At 43.6% G+C, this 13741-nt stretch overlaps 1 protein-coding gene across 2 annotated transcripts in view; it reads right to left on the bottom strand.

The window, feature by feature from the left end:
- The window catches only part of LOC139060840 (mucin-2-like), a 125794-nt gene that overhangs the window by 14665 nt on the left and 97388 nt on the right, over nt 1-13741 (bottom strand). For both annotated transcript variants that reach the window (XM_070540074.1, XM_070540075.1), the window contains 9 exons: nt 12536-12633; nt 11095-11222; nt 8671-8736; nt 7865-7971; nt 6898-6995; nt 5724-5872; nt 4051-4157; nt 2714-2811; nt 1254-1378 (listed from right to left, as the gene is read on the bottom strand). In XM_070540074.1, the coding sequence (XP_070396175.1) occupies nt 1254-1378; nt 2714-2811; nt 4051-4157; nt 5724-5872; nt 6898-6995; nt 7865-7971; nt 8671-8736; nt 11095-11222; nt 12536-12633 (976 nt within the window). The remainder of the gene's footprint in view (nt 1-1253; nt 1379-2713; nt 2812-4050; nt 4158-5723; nt 5873-6897; nt 6996-7864; nt 7972-8670; nt 8737-11094; nt 11223-12535; nt 12634-13741) is intronic.

The following is a 13741-nucleotide window of genomic DNA, read 5'->3' as shown; positions in this document are numbered from 1 at the left end:
TGTTTGTTTGTTTGTTTGTTTCTTACTCGAAGAAGACAGCCCCCCCATCCTGCACCGAAGAACGCCGGCTGCACAGCATCTGCGCGCGTCGTGTTATATTAGGCGCGTCACTCGCACAAAGTCGGCCCCGGCGTGAACGGCGCTGACAATTCGTACGCGTATTCGAGAAGTCAGTCGGGTTAATTAAGTGCCATCTAAGCGCCAGAGGGGAGTCGCGGAGGGCCCAGAGTGCGATGAAAAACGGCCCAGACCGAACCTGCCCATCCTTGCTCCCGTTTACTGGGAGCATTTCGATTAATTTGGGCTCGTGTCATTTGTATGAAGTCAGACCTCTTTAGGAAGACGTGCTTTTTGTCCTTGCGCGTGCGCCAATTATGGAAAACACACGCGTACGCACACAACAAGTTCGCACGTTTCGCGCGCGGCTCTTAACTTTAACCAAGTCTATGCGCACTTCTTTCTTCCCGCTTTTTCTTCTTCTTTTCTTTTCTTGGACGCAGTCGTTACATTTTGGCGCTGGAATTTAGGTAGTCTCAAATTGTCGAGTATAAAAACAGCCCCGACCGAGAGGACAGTTGACTGGACGGAACAAAAGAACGTGCTCTCGATCTCGGCAGGGCTGGTCTCCGCAGCCGTTGCTGTGCTTCGCCTTCCTTCGAATAAATGTAGTGACGTAGGCACTGCCTATCGGCCACCGGCGTCTTCCTACAGAGCACTAATCATGCAGATGTAACAAAATAAAAAATGACGAAACAGAAATTGCTCAGAAACCGTCGGAAGTTGATTGTCAAAGCCAGTCAATATAGGTTCCCGATAGAACTGCTGAGATATACTGCTTGGGACATTTATTGGCTAGCTCTACGGTTTTGCAAAAATAACAACGCTACGGGGTGCGTGGATGCTGACACATTTCGTTGTCTGGAGGGGCGGCACCCGTTAGAAGCCACATTAAAACCATTTCGAGCTAACAATTACACTGTCTCCTTGATTGGCCTAATCTACTCGGCTAGACCAGTCATCCACGCATAATCGAGACCGGGAAGGGTAACGGCCAAAGAAAGCTAGCTAAGCCTAATAATAATGCACGTGTTTATTCTAGTACTTTGTCCAGGCTGTTTCCGCTACCGCTTCCGCTCTTACGACGTCAGACCATGTGGTCCCATGTGGTCCCACCTTTCCCTAGTTTCAAACGTCCGAATATGAACTTTAAAAATAAGTGAACAGCAAAAAAGTAAAAAGTCAACGTTACATACTGCTGCCTCGTTCGAAAGTGCAGCTGAAGGAATTGCTGGCGTCCTTTCCGTCTCGGAATACAACAGCGGCGTAGTTGTAGGTCAGCTCCAGGCGCTGCCTCCCGGGAACGTTGCTGTCGCAGTACCTGGGAGACGTTCAAGGAAACGTAGTTGTCGTATATCGGCCGGCCTTTAGAGAGATGCACAGAATAGAAACGTGAACTCCGTTTTAGACGGATAAATCATGTTCTTATCAAACTGCATTTTCGTTATATTTCGCGCAAATTGCTTACTGGAGGAGAAAGTGAAGGCCGGAACTTACAGTTTCGAATTTCGAATCATGTTCTTTGAAAACTGCATTTTCGTTATATTTCGCGCAAATTGCTTACTGGAGGAGAAAGTGAACGCCGGAACTTCCAGTTTCGAATTGCGCGACAGAGCGCCAGCGCGTCGCTGTGACGTCACGGATTTCAAAGTAATTTTCGGTAGCTCGGCTTTCATAGTGTGGTCAGACTTCTTGAATCTTGCCAAACTCAGTATTTGGCTGCTTTCGAGAACAAGGTCCCCCCTCCTCCATTCTCATGGACAAATAATCCACCAATAATTCACCGATAAAAACAAGAGAGAGAGAGAGAGAAACCTAAACAGCCGTCAAATAGTTTGTGACCATAATCCACACCACTAGGTCTGTGAAATGAGAAAATTGAGATGCTGCAAGCTGTATACTAATGTGATACTAATATGCAGCGTTCATGGTAAAATGTTTTGATGTATAACAAAAAATTACATTAGTATATTTAACTTTCTTCATCTTTTTGTCGTCCATATGCGCAAATTACAAATTTGTGAGCTCAAAAATAAACTTTGAATCGTGAATGGTGCAACAAAAGTTTCCGTGACTAATTTGCTAAAAAGAAATATTCTTACCTTTGAAACAAGCAGCGCTAATCAAACGCGCATGAGGCGGGGGGGGGGGGGGGGTGTCTGACAGGTGATTGTCATGTATCGTACGCAACTATTGGAAAGACTGTGTACTTTGTGGCTAAATGCATGTCTTGTTCTACGTCCTACGACGTCACATTTCCTCGTAATTGAAAATGGTACCTTTCACTTGGTAAACAATCTATGTGCGTGTGTGTGCTTTCATATACACGAAAAAAAATCTCTCTGGCGTTCGGACCACCCTGCATTCTTGTCATTAGGTTAAGCTGCTATGAAACTATAATCAGAAACGACCTAATGTTTTTTTATTTTATTTTTTTTTTTATTTTGGGAGGGGGGGGGAGGAAGCGTTGGAAGCTCTTACATGTGTACTTCCGCATACGAATTGTCTCGCTAGCGCTGTCAACGTACGGCGAATGTTCTAGAGTTTACGTGTACAATGAGGCTGATAGTTCTAAATCATCCGCCCGAGCCTTCACACGACCCAACCCAGTTGAAACCGCTTAACTAGTATCTCTTAACCGCCGAGTTGTGCTTACTGTCGGTCGTTTATCTTCAAGTAGCTGTTGGAGCAGTCGGGACCCGACTGGATGTTGAAAGCCGAACAGGTGACGATGACCTCGGAGTCTGGTGGCGCCTAGAAGAATTGGAAGTCACGATATTGGCAATATAATAATAACGTGAAACGCCGCTGCCACGCGGCCTTCAAAGCCGAGCACCTCAAGGGTTAAAATATTTGCTTCTGAGCCTGGTATCCCATAAAAGAGGGCCAGTGTGCGCGGACAACATTATTGCCTCACTATTAACTCGGAATACCACTTATGATCGCCAAATTATTAGTTTATTTATGCAAATATATATATGAAATGCCAAAGGCAGGGAGGTTAACCGGAACATACTTAATACTGATATACAGTTTGCTACCCTACACCGGGTATTGTTAGCAAGAACGAAAAAAAAAAGAAAAGCACACCCGGGGAAAGAGAGGGAGCTTTAACACTGAACAAGGAGATGGCCGAAATGAGCTTAACTAAAAGATGAATGGGAAAAAGGCCGAACGGGGCTTATCCGGTCGTAATATTAGTACTATTTACACGACGTATTCGACAAAAAAAAAAATGAAACAGAAGTCCCAGTTCTTAAAAAATTCGTCCGCGATCCGACAACTACACATGAAGTTACACAACCGCAATAGCTTTGCAACGTGCAGGTATGAAGACGTTTCAGTGCATTCTGTGCATTTCAGACCGGGTGAACTTGCACGTGATACGACTGACCTCAGTAAATTGTAAATTTTACTCGCAAAGCTTTTTTTTTGTTTCATTCGATCCCGAGCTGGTCACTAGTCACTGAAAATACTTTATGCGTAAGTGAGTTGCATTGAAAAGACACATACTCGCAAAATAAGAACGCATGGCGTCCAGACTACGGTGCGCGTCAGCTAAGAAATAGTAACGATACTCGGTAAATAGGCAGTTAAGTAGCTCCACTGGTAAGGAGCCACACGTCACAAGGCGTGACAAAAAAATACACAATGGCAGAACAAAGAACGGCAGTTAACTTGTGCAGCTATAAGCATTTAGAAAAAAATTGATGAAAAAGACATTTAAAAATGTGGTAACATACACTTTTGCAGTTGGTATTGAGAAAAGGTAACGTGAACTAAAATCGATACGCAAGCATAACGATTGAATGCCTGCTGCGACTATACGCACAGATACCGCTAAATGTGAAGGACTTAATGAAACTGCCTGAGACGTGGCGGTAGTTCAGGCGGCAGTCGGAGGAGTAAAGACCAATCAAAAGAAGTTGGCATCTGTCCCACTTCAACTACGTACAGCAGTGCTTATCGAATAACACGAGGGAGTCGACATACCAGCACGTAGTAGGTGATGACTTGCGAATCGTGGGGAAATATCCTCTTCGAGGGGTGTTTCTCAATGGTGGCGGAATTCTTCGAGAACAAGTCCAATGTGTATGTACCTGAAACCTATTCGAAACTTAGTGCAATTTCAGAGCAACAGACCAGGTAGTAACTATTTGTTTAAGAGCGAAGATTCTCTTGAAGTAACCCAACAGATTAACAGCCTGTAAAAATATCGTAAAAATATTTCGCACAGACTTTTTTTTTTTGAGACAGGTGAGGTAGAGATAAAACAAAAACGAACAAACACGAACTTGCCACCGGCCACAGAAGCCGTCATACAAATATTTTGTGTAGCTTTTTCTTTATTAAAAATATAATAGATAAATTGAGATAAATTATCTCGGCGCTTGATCCCGTTACTTCTTGAGCCATCGCCAATTTTCTCACCTGACTCGCTTAACCTTTACGCACTTCGCTGTTCCTAAACGACCAAGCAATAAAATAGAAAATCGGAATTTAGGGTCATAGATATATCCTATCAACGCTGATCGTATCGAAGCTGCCTCGGCACTGAGAATTCCATGCCGTACTACACAATTGCAAAGCGAACATTAATACCGACAATGAATAGGTGACCACTCATTCAGAAATTTTAAAAAAATCATCCACGTCGATGAGAAGGTTATTCAAGCTGTACATAATTACGTGCACACGCGCTCGTTTCTTGGGTATTTTCTCTGTGAAAAATTTCTACGCAGATTTGAAAAAAAAAATTTTTTTTTGCCACGTTTCGCCTTCCTTTTTTTAAAAAGTTATGCCTGAAGTGCTGTAACTCTGTGCCTTTCTTTCACTAAGCAATGCTGACTGTGTGCCGGAATCATGCGATGATTACATTCCAATGCTATTTCTTATCACGCTTCGTTGCAGTGGCGGGAACGTCGCTCCAGGCCAACACCACCTAGATAGCACAAGGCCTTTTCACTCCGATCCCTGACGTCATGCTACCTGGCCCGACTGCCATAGAATCTAATGGGGATGCTCCCGAGTAGGCAACGGTGATTTTGACGTCACCGCTTTCATCACGCCAGCCTTGTCAATAGAAATTTCGGGCCAGGTAGCGTGACGTCATGGATCGGAGTAAACAGGCCTTGTGCTATCTAGGTGGTGTTGTCCAGGCCCGCCTTATCGCCAGGATCGGATGGCCGTCAACCGCAGATGAAAAAGAAGGAAACGCAATCGTGTGAAAGCAATCTGCATATTACGTCGGCCCAGGAACCACTGCATGTCAAGGATAGTCGTTCAACCTTCATAGTTCTGGGTCTCGCGGACATTTCAGCGTTCGGATGAAGTACTATAGCTATTTCTGTACTTTAGCCCATTTTCTGTTCAATTCGTTCATGTTTCCATGTGTTGCTTAATTGATTTAATTCATGTCCTACTGCTCTTATAATTGCTGCCTTTCTAAATTGCTTTTACAGTGGTACTTGTTAGTGTCGCTGCGTCAACCAAGTTCACTTTTCCTTTCGTATATATCATGTACAGGCGGTCCCAATTCAGCCTCCGACTCCGGGACCGCCTCCTGTATGTTACATGTTGTAATAACTTCGTATGTAGCAATAAAATTTGATTCTGATTCGGAGGTGAAACGGACCGAACCGAAGCGAGTCCTGCGTGGGCCTCACCTTTGGTCTGGGGCTCCCGGTAGAGGAAGCACGAGAAGTGCCCCTGGCGAACGCCGCGTTGCTTCTTGTACGTCAGGCTGTACGTGGCCTTCTCGTTCACAGACCCGTAAGAGTAGGTGAAGTCACGTGGCCGCGAGTGACCGCACAACCTGCGAAGATGTACAGCGTGGTCCGCTGTTAACGGGAACACTCGTACGAGCGCCTTCTCTCCATTGCTGCCGCCCTAGCTGCAAGTGGTAAGCTGCAAGTGCAAGCTGCAAGCAATGCCGGTGTATCGCACAAGCGTATCGAAAGGGGCCAGAAATAGCAAGTACAAGTTATGTAACCGTTTCCTTTTTTGTAATAAATAAACTTGATTTGATTTGATTTGATTTGAAATCTAGGCCATTGTACACTTGCGAGCGAGCAAAATACTGACACGCTCTGCGCTCAAGTGTTCCCTTTAACAGCGGACCCCTCTGTACTCACCGAGATTAAGGACTCTTCCGTCACTGCATTAGAAGTGTTATCTACTTTATTAGGTCGCACTAAGCGCGCTCAAATACGCCGCAAGCATAGAGAACAAACTTTAGGTAGAGTGTCTCTGTGCGTTCACAACAGAATGCTTATTCCAGATTCTTTTTCTAAAAATGCAGTAATCGTAGCGCAGCATTAGGTTATATCTAGCTGTTTTCTCAGCAGCTGCGTACGATGTAGGGGTGTTGTAATGGCGGCGAACTTGCAACCAGCATACTTCGCGTTTAGATGACTCCACAGCGCATGCGTGGTGTGGAGCACTGAACTATTACGTAGAAGCACATTCCCTTGCATTTGCTACTCTCTATAAGCGTTCGATTGTGGTAAGTATAGGGAAGACAAATAAATAAATCATTGTAATGATCATTACGGTACGTGGCCTCACGACTCAGTGGTTAAGATTATTGACAGCGCAAAAGAGAAGGTTTTAATGACCGTAAGGTGTGCACGCATTTCGGTAGAAGCGAAGTCCAAAAATATCCGGTGTCCCATATATATATTCGGTGGTCATTGGTAGAAACATGTCCCGGGTCGACCATTGCAACTGGGTCACCAGGTGTGCTGTTAGCCGTGTTGACGTCAGCGACGAGAGTTAGTCACGCGAACACTAAATACTATAATTTGTCTCGTACTGCGGGTTGCGTCGGAAGAATCTCACCTGTCGTTGTAGTTGAACCAGTGCAGCCTCTCCTTGGAACAGTCGGTGTCCAGTCTGAAGTCGTTGCACCACAGGTAATGGACCATGTGTGGCACGCTCTGCGGGACACGATGGTTGAGTCATTCATGGGGTGGAGGGCGACACTTTAGGACTGCGACATGACTTGAAAACATAATGAGAGCGGGCGCGGACATTTGCCACATCAGCACTGCGGTTTAGCGATGCCCTCTGTGTTTCAGGTGACGTTCACCGCCCAGTGCGGTCAAACAGCGTCTCTGACAAATTTTCTGGAGAGAAGTTCCTGCAACCGCAGAAGCTGTGCTCGTATAGCGAGCATCCTTCACCCTGTGAAGTCTTGCTCTATACTTTGGAGGACATTGCTGGTACGGCGTGTCAAATTATAGTGTCCATAGGTAAATGAATATTTGTTTAATATAAAAGGGGAACGCTTCTGCGATGAGTTCGTTAAATAATAAAAAAAGAGAACGCAGAAAGGGAAATCTTGTAGTACAACCGACAGTAGCAAGAAACTACACAGGGCCTACCATACCGGTTTCCCAGAGTGAAAGCTTCATGGTTGAAGAAAAATTTGTATACTGGTACGGTGATATGACCTAGGACCAACGCCTTTCTGTACCAGCTATATATTTGACATAGCCCAGAGACTATAGCAGATAACAGAGCTAAGCCGAATTGATGTGCAAATTGAAATGCGGGGACGCTGAAAGTAGCAGCTTTTACTTTCCACGAAAGAGGGCGCTGCGGCGGCTCCTCGTAATATAAACGTACGAAATGAACTCAGGGAAACTACATCACATTGCGGAGAACAATCGCTATCCAGTTATAGTTTTCGGTAATATTGTGGCAACGCCATTGTGAAGTTCGGCTTATGATTGATGCGAACTTAATCTTTATCGCATCTGCTCCAGCGCTTTGATATCATCGTCCGACGCGTTTCTCTGCTCACCATGACTTCGTACCGGACGGTCATGTCCATCTCTGTCTCCATTTCATCTCTGAACGGTGAGACGATCTTAACTATGGGGCTGGCCACCATGTTGACGCAGATTTGAGCTGAAATCACAAAAAAAAGATTAAAATAAAAAATGCGTATAGAGAAGGCTATTGGCTACCGAATGGAGAATATAAGAAAGTTGCGTTATGCATCTTGCTTTTCTTACTTTCTATTATTATGTAATGATTTTACGTGAGCCGGGTAGACCATACCACTCCGAGGTGACAACTTCTCTTGACAGTGACCTATCTTAAATTTTAGACTGAAGGAGTGGTAAACACGCCCTGAAATTAAAAGCGCGAAAATCCGAAACGCCGTTCGGCACCAGGCATTCTGTGGCTCACGCCTATGCCTAAAGGCAGATGTTTCGTTGAACTGTACGCATAAACTTAAGTTAACAAAAGAATAAAGTGATTCGTAATCGGATTATAATGATGTATCTCTCTCCTTCATTACTTAAAGAAGCGACGTAATGCAAAATGTGCTGCCAATCATGCGATTTATTCTGTCAACTTTCGGAAACAATACCGCAGCTATGCGAACAAGCACATTGTATGAACCGTTCTACTGCCTCTGCCCCTGACAAGCACTGCCAATAGAGCCTTCATGCTGCTTCAATACAAGAAGCATATAGGAAATTTGGAGGCAGAGACGCTGCTAGCGACAGTTACTATGGTAACGCTAGCATCGAGGACATTAGTAGGCGGCACTGACTTTCTTCCACTCAAAGCCAGAACAGAAAGAGAAAAGAAAATCACCTCTCTGCTCCGGAGCTCCCACGTACGTCGGTGTGTTGGGTGATTCGACGCAAGCAGTCTTCTTTCCTGGTGGAAAGCGAATAGTAAGAAAGCGACTTACTGATCACACCACAATACCTTCTCTTTCTCTTTCTCTCTCTCTTTGTATACAAAAAGGTAATCAGTGAGGCCGTAAGGCATGTAAGAAAGTTGCCTTTAAACGCGCGGCCTTTGCCTTCCAGTTTGTGCCGAGCTTCTGCTCAACCCTGAACTTTTGCACGTAACCGCTTATTCAAAGCAGCTACGGGCGCAGGAAAAGCAGCTAACGCTCAACGATGAGCGTGGAAGCGAAGTAACAATGAAAAAAAAAGTTTAGCAAATGTTCAGCAGGGATGAAACGCAACAGCACGCTGTTTTGCTTGTTATACGATTGAAATGGGCTGTGTCTGCTCACATGAGAAGTACTTACAACGACAAACGTCATATCAATCAAGAAACTCTCTGTTCGGAGACGGCTTATCGAGTAGCGTTTTACATCTTCGTTACAGAGGCCACATCTGTTGCGCCACGGTCTTTGTCGAAATTCGCAGTCGCCTTTGTTCTTCGCGGTCAATGAACTACACTCCTAATCTATACTCTGCGCTTTTACAGTTGCTTTCTTCCTACGTTGTCTCTTTCCTCAATATTTCCGCAGCCATCCGCGGTTCTACCGGATGGACGCATCTTGCACGTACTATGGGAGTACAAATAAAAAGAACACTATTAGCCACTGCGTATGCTAGGGCACGTATAGCACGGCCTCGTTGACGACATCGCATTACGGCACAACCGCGAGTGTATTATAGAAACGTTGCGTCGTGCTTCAACCTCCCCTACACTGTCACTCATCAGCAAGAAATCTTTTCCCCCTTACAGAACTATAATACAGCTTTCTAAACCTGAAGCAAGGACTTCGTCTATTTCGCTGCTAGAGCGTGTTAAGCGCTCCCTCGGGTAAAATGACACCGTCGGTAATACCTTATGTCACTTTTGCCCGCCATTTCTATTTCTCCCCAACAAAAACAGAGTTTCAGCAAAGATGGCAAAGCGTCATAAATAGTTTTTATGCAACTACAAGCACACACATTCCGCTTGGTCTACAAGAAAAGAAACCTTATTGCGCGAGTTTCTGCAGTTCTGTCATTTCACAGAAAGTTGATTTATTATTTACAATAATTCATTAATTCATTCACTCATTTCAGCCATAAGGGGGTATTGCAGAAAGGGACGCTCGAATAACAAAGTACACTAATGTAAAGAATGACCTATGAGGAAGGAAGAAAAACGATGATTAAGAGAGCAGCAAGTACAGAATGCAATATAATTCACCAGCATATTACCGAACCGCTGTAGGGAAGCAAGAAGGCTTCAATAATGAAATCCGTTGAGACGCAAGTAAACATTTTAAAAGGAAACCAAAATACAAAGAAATTATGTCAAAAAATGAGAAGCACTCGAAGCAAACGAGGAGGAAGCAGAACATTGCCAACACTTAATAACCACAGTGGGCGGTTTGAGGAACTTTAGCGAGTCCGTAAACATATTGCAGTTTACGGAATACCAGAACGGCGGATGCATCGACGGCAAACAGTGGCATTGGCAGTGCCATCTTGTGGTAGCTACTGAATCACTTGGAAACATCTTGTTTTGCGTCATTGTTCTCGTAGAAGGGGAAAGAAAGAAAAATTCCCTGCGGCGAGAAAACAAGTTGTTTAGCCCCTATTTTGTCTTCTACGGCGGAAATAAATAGCAAGATTTATTTATTTATTTATTTATTTATTTATTTATTGTTGCTGCATAGGAATTTGTGCCTGCAGGTAGGTATAACTGTACATTAGCGTCACTAGGAGGCGTCACCAACGTTGCTGAGCAACGTTGGTGGGAAGCGTCAGCCGGTGAGCAGTCGATATTAGCAAAAGACGTTTAGAGTACTGGTGGAAAAAAAAAAAAAGCAGGGAAGAGACTGACACGACCGGGTCTCTTAGAGTTATAGTTAGCGGTACAAGGTAGATTTAAGGGAAAAGAGAAGGTTAAGGGCGATGTACACAATAATGCTAGCTAAACAAACGTGTATAGCATACCTGATTAAATCAAGCAGGTTAGGTGACTATTTGTCACCGCCCCTTTTAGAAGGAGATGGCACTAAATAATAATAATAATAATAATAATAATAATAATAATAATAATAATAATAATAATAATAATAATAATAATAATCGCACGTTTCTCTATTCGGTTTTCCGGTACTGCGTAATGTGTGATACGCTTAGCGACAAAAAATCTCTATAAATTTTGGAAGACAGCGTTCAACGACAATTAAATGAGTTGAGTAGAGTATCGTATTCTAAAATAGTGTTAGACCAAAAAACTGTTAGACCAAAAACCAGCACAGGTGTGGGAGCTCACCTGCTATCCTGTGCAGGACACACTGCACCCGATCGTTGGGTGATGAGGCCAGCTTGACCGCAATGGACGCCGTGCCTGTTGGTGGAATCTCAATTTCCACTTTGTGCGCCGTGGGGAAGTGGCAGTACCTGCGCAGAGCGCCCGGAAGAGCAAGCATAATAGAAAATTTCACGAAAGAAAACAAACGGCCGAATAAACGATTAGTGTCGTCTGCTCTGTGCCTCTTGCTTGCAATTCGCGAAACGAGTCAATCCGCAGTCCACTTTGACCACAGCGCCGCTCGTTAAGCCCGTGTTCGCCAGAAGCAGCACAGACGCAGAGTCCAGTCTATAGAAATCACGTGACCATGTGTAACGCTAGAGCCTTTCTTTCTTTCTTTCTTTCTTTCTTTCTTTCTTTCTTTCTTTCTTTCTTTCTTTCTTTCTTTCTTTCTTTCTTTCTTTCTTTCTTTCTTTCTTTCTTTCTTTCTTTCTTTTCTTGAATTTATTATTAAGTGAATAAATATAAGAAAGGAGTTTCTTTTTTACTTTCTGAACACAGCAACACAGTTGCGAATAGTTTTCATTAGTTTACAACACTTTGTCGTCATCGTGAAATATGTGCCTGTTTCCGGCTGCGACAATTGGAAGGACACACGTCGTGTGAGAATGAAGGAACGAAATGGTTCGGGCATTCACAAGACGGTCAGAAAGCACGATTGTTCTGTAGAGAGCAAAGGCTGAGGCAAGCCACCGAGTGGCCGTCCAGCATTCATCCCTCAACGTAAACGTCTCCGCGAGTTCCTGCTACGCTACACCCCTGATTAAAACCTGAAAATGTGGAACGTGTTCTCTGAACGCTGAACCCCGCAGTTCCACAGCTGCTGACCCCCGAACGCGGGACCTTGTGCGTAGCGATTGGCGCAACTCTGACGTCGTCATCATAATCATCATCATCATCATAATCATCATCATCATCCGCCTGGTTACGCCCACTGCAGGGCAAAGGCCTCTCCCATACTTCTCCAACTACCCCGGTTATGTACTAATTGTGGCCATGTTGTCCCTGCAAACTTCTTAATCTCATCCGACCACCTAACTTTCTGCCGCCCTCTGCCACGCTTCCCTTCCCTTGGAATCCAGTCCGTAACCCTTAATGACCATCGGTTATCTTCCCTCCTCCTTACGTGTCCTGCCCATGCCCCCCCCCCCCCCCATTTCTTTTTCTTGATTTCAACTAAGATATCATTAACTCGCGTTTGTTCCCTCACCCAATCTGCTCTTTTCTTATCCCTTAACGTTACACCTATCATTCTTCTTTCCATAGCTCGTTGCGTCGTCCTCAATTTAAGTAGAACCCTTTTCGTAAGCCTCCAGGTTTCTGCCCCGTACGTGAGTACTGGTAAGACACAGCTGTTATAAACTTTTCTCTTGAGGGATAATGGCAACTTTGGCGTACTTACTTTTGAAGCTCGACTGTAACGTAGCTCTGTTTGCAGGGCCAGTAGTCGCTCACTTCGAACACGGGACAGCTCATGACCACGAACGATTTCTTGGGAGCCTAGAAGCCAAGCACGAAACAAAGTCGAAATGCATACCGAAACAGAAATCTGTTTCTCGTGTTCTAGGGCAACGGCAGAACGTAATCTTCAGACTGTTTTTCTTTTTTTTACGCGGTACGCTAATTGCCGTCATGATTTGTGTCGAGGCAAAACGCGATGAGCTTCACTGGTCGCCGAATGCGGCTTTCAGCTCTCGTGCTGTAGAGTTAGATGTGCGAAATTTCGGGCAGTGCGCTAGCTCAGCCATGACGGCCGAACTCGTGCTACATCCTGAAGAGGAGATGCGAGAAATTTTGCTGGCGCCCGTACCCTGTCAACCATGTTCCCTCGCTCTTGGAGTACGACTCTCGGCTTCGTGGATACTGAGGTATATAATAATAATAATAATAATAATAATAATAATAATAATAATAATAATAATAATAATAATAATAATAATAATAATAATAATAATAATAATAATAATAATAATAATAATAATAATAATAATAATAATAATAATAATAATAATAATATTTATTGTTGCCATCTTACAATAATCGTACATCAGAAGACAGGCCCGTCAAAGCCAACGAAGTAATAATAATAATAATAATAATTATAATAATAATAATAATCAACAACTATTATTATTATTATTATTATTATTATTATTATTATTATTATTATTATTATTATTATTATTATTATTATTATTATTATTAGTAGTAGTAGTAGTAGTAGTAGTAGTAGTAGTATTGCCCTGACTGAATATAAAAGATATTTCGGACCAGGAAATAATGGCAGCCACTCTTTGTCACTTGGGAGAGCTAGAAATATATCGCACGCTCTCGCAAGCAATCAGAGAGACGTAGTACACTAACACAAAAGTTTAAAGCGCTGTACAGAACACCACTAAGGCAAAGCAGAATACCAAAAGCACTCATAACGCAGTTTGCCGCAAGAGAGAAATAAACTCACCATAAAATATCTGCAACTACATATACACAAGACATAAAATGTCGCAACCACGAAAAATAAAGAAAACATATCATTGTTTAAAAAAAAAGAAAGAAAAAAATCGCAAGAATAGTGATGTACAACGTCAGCCTAATCGCAGAAAAAGGC

This window comes from Dermacentor albipictus, chromosome 6, assembly GCF_038994185.2.
Source record: "Dermacentor albipictus isolate Rhodes 1998 colony chromosome 6, USDA_Dalb.pri_finalv2, whole genome shotgun sequence".
Taxonomy (NCBI): domain Eukaryota; kingdom Metazoa; phylum Arthropoda; class Arachnida; order Ixodida; family Ixodidae; genus Dermacentor; species Dermacentor albipictus.
Note: the sequence above shows the minus strand (reverse complement) of the source record. Positions and strands in the feature narration are given on the sequence as shown.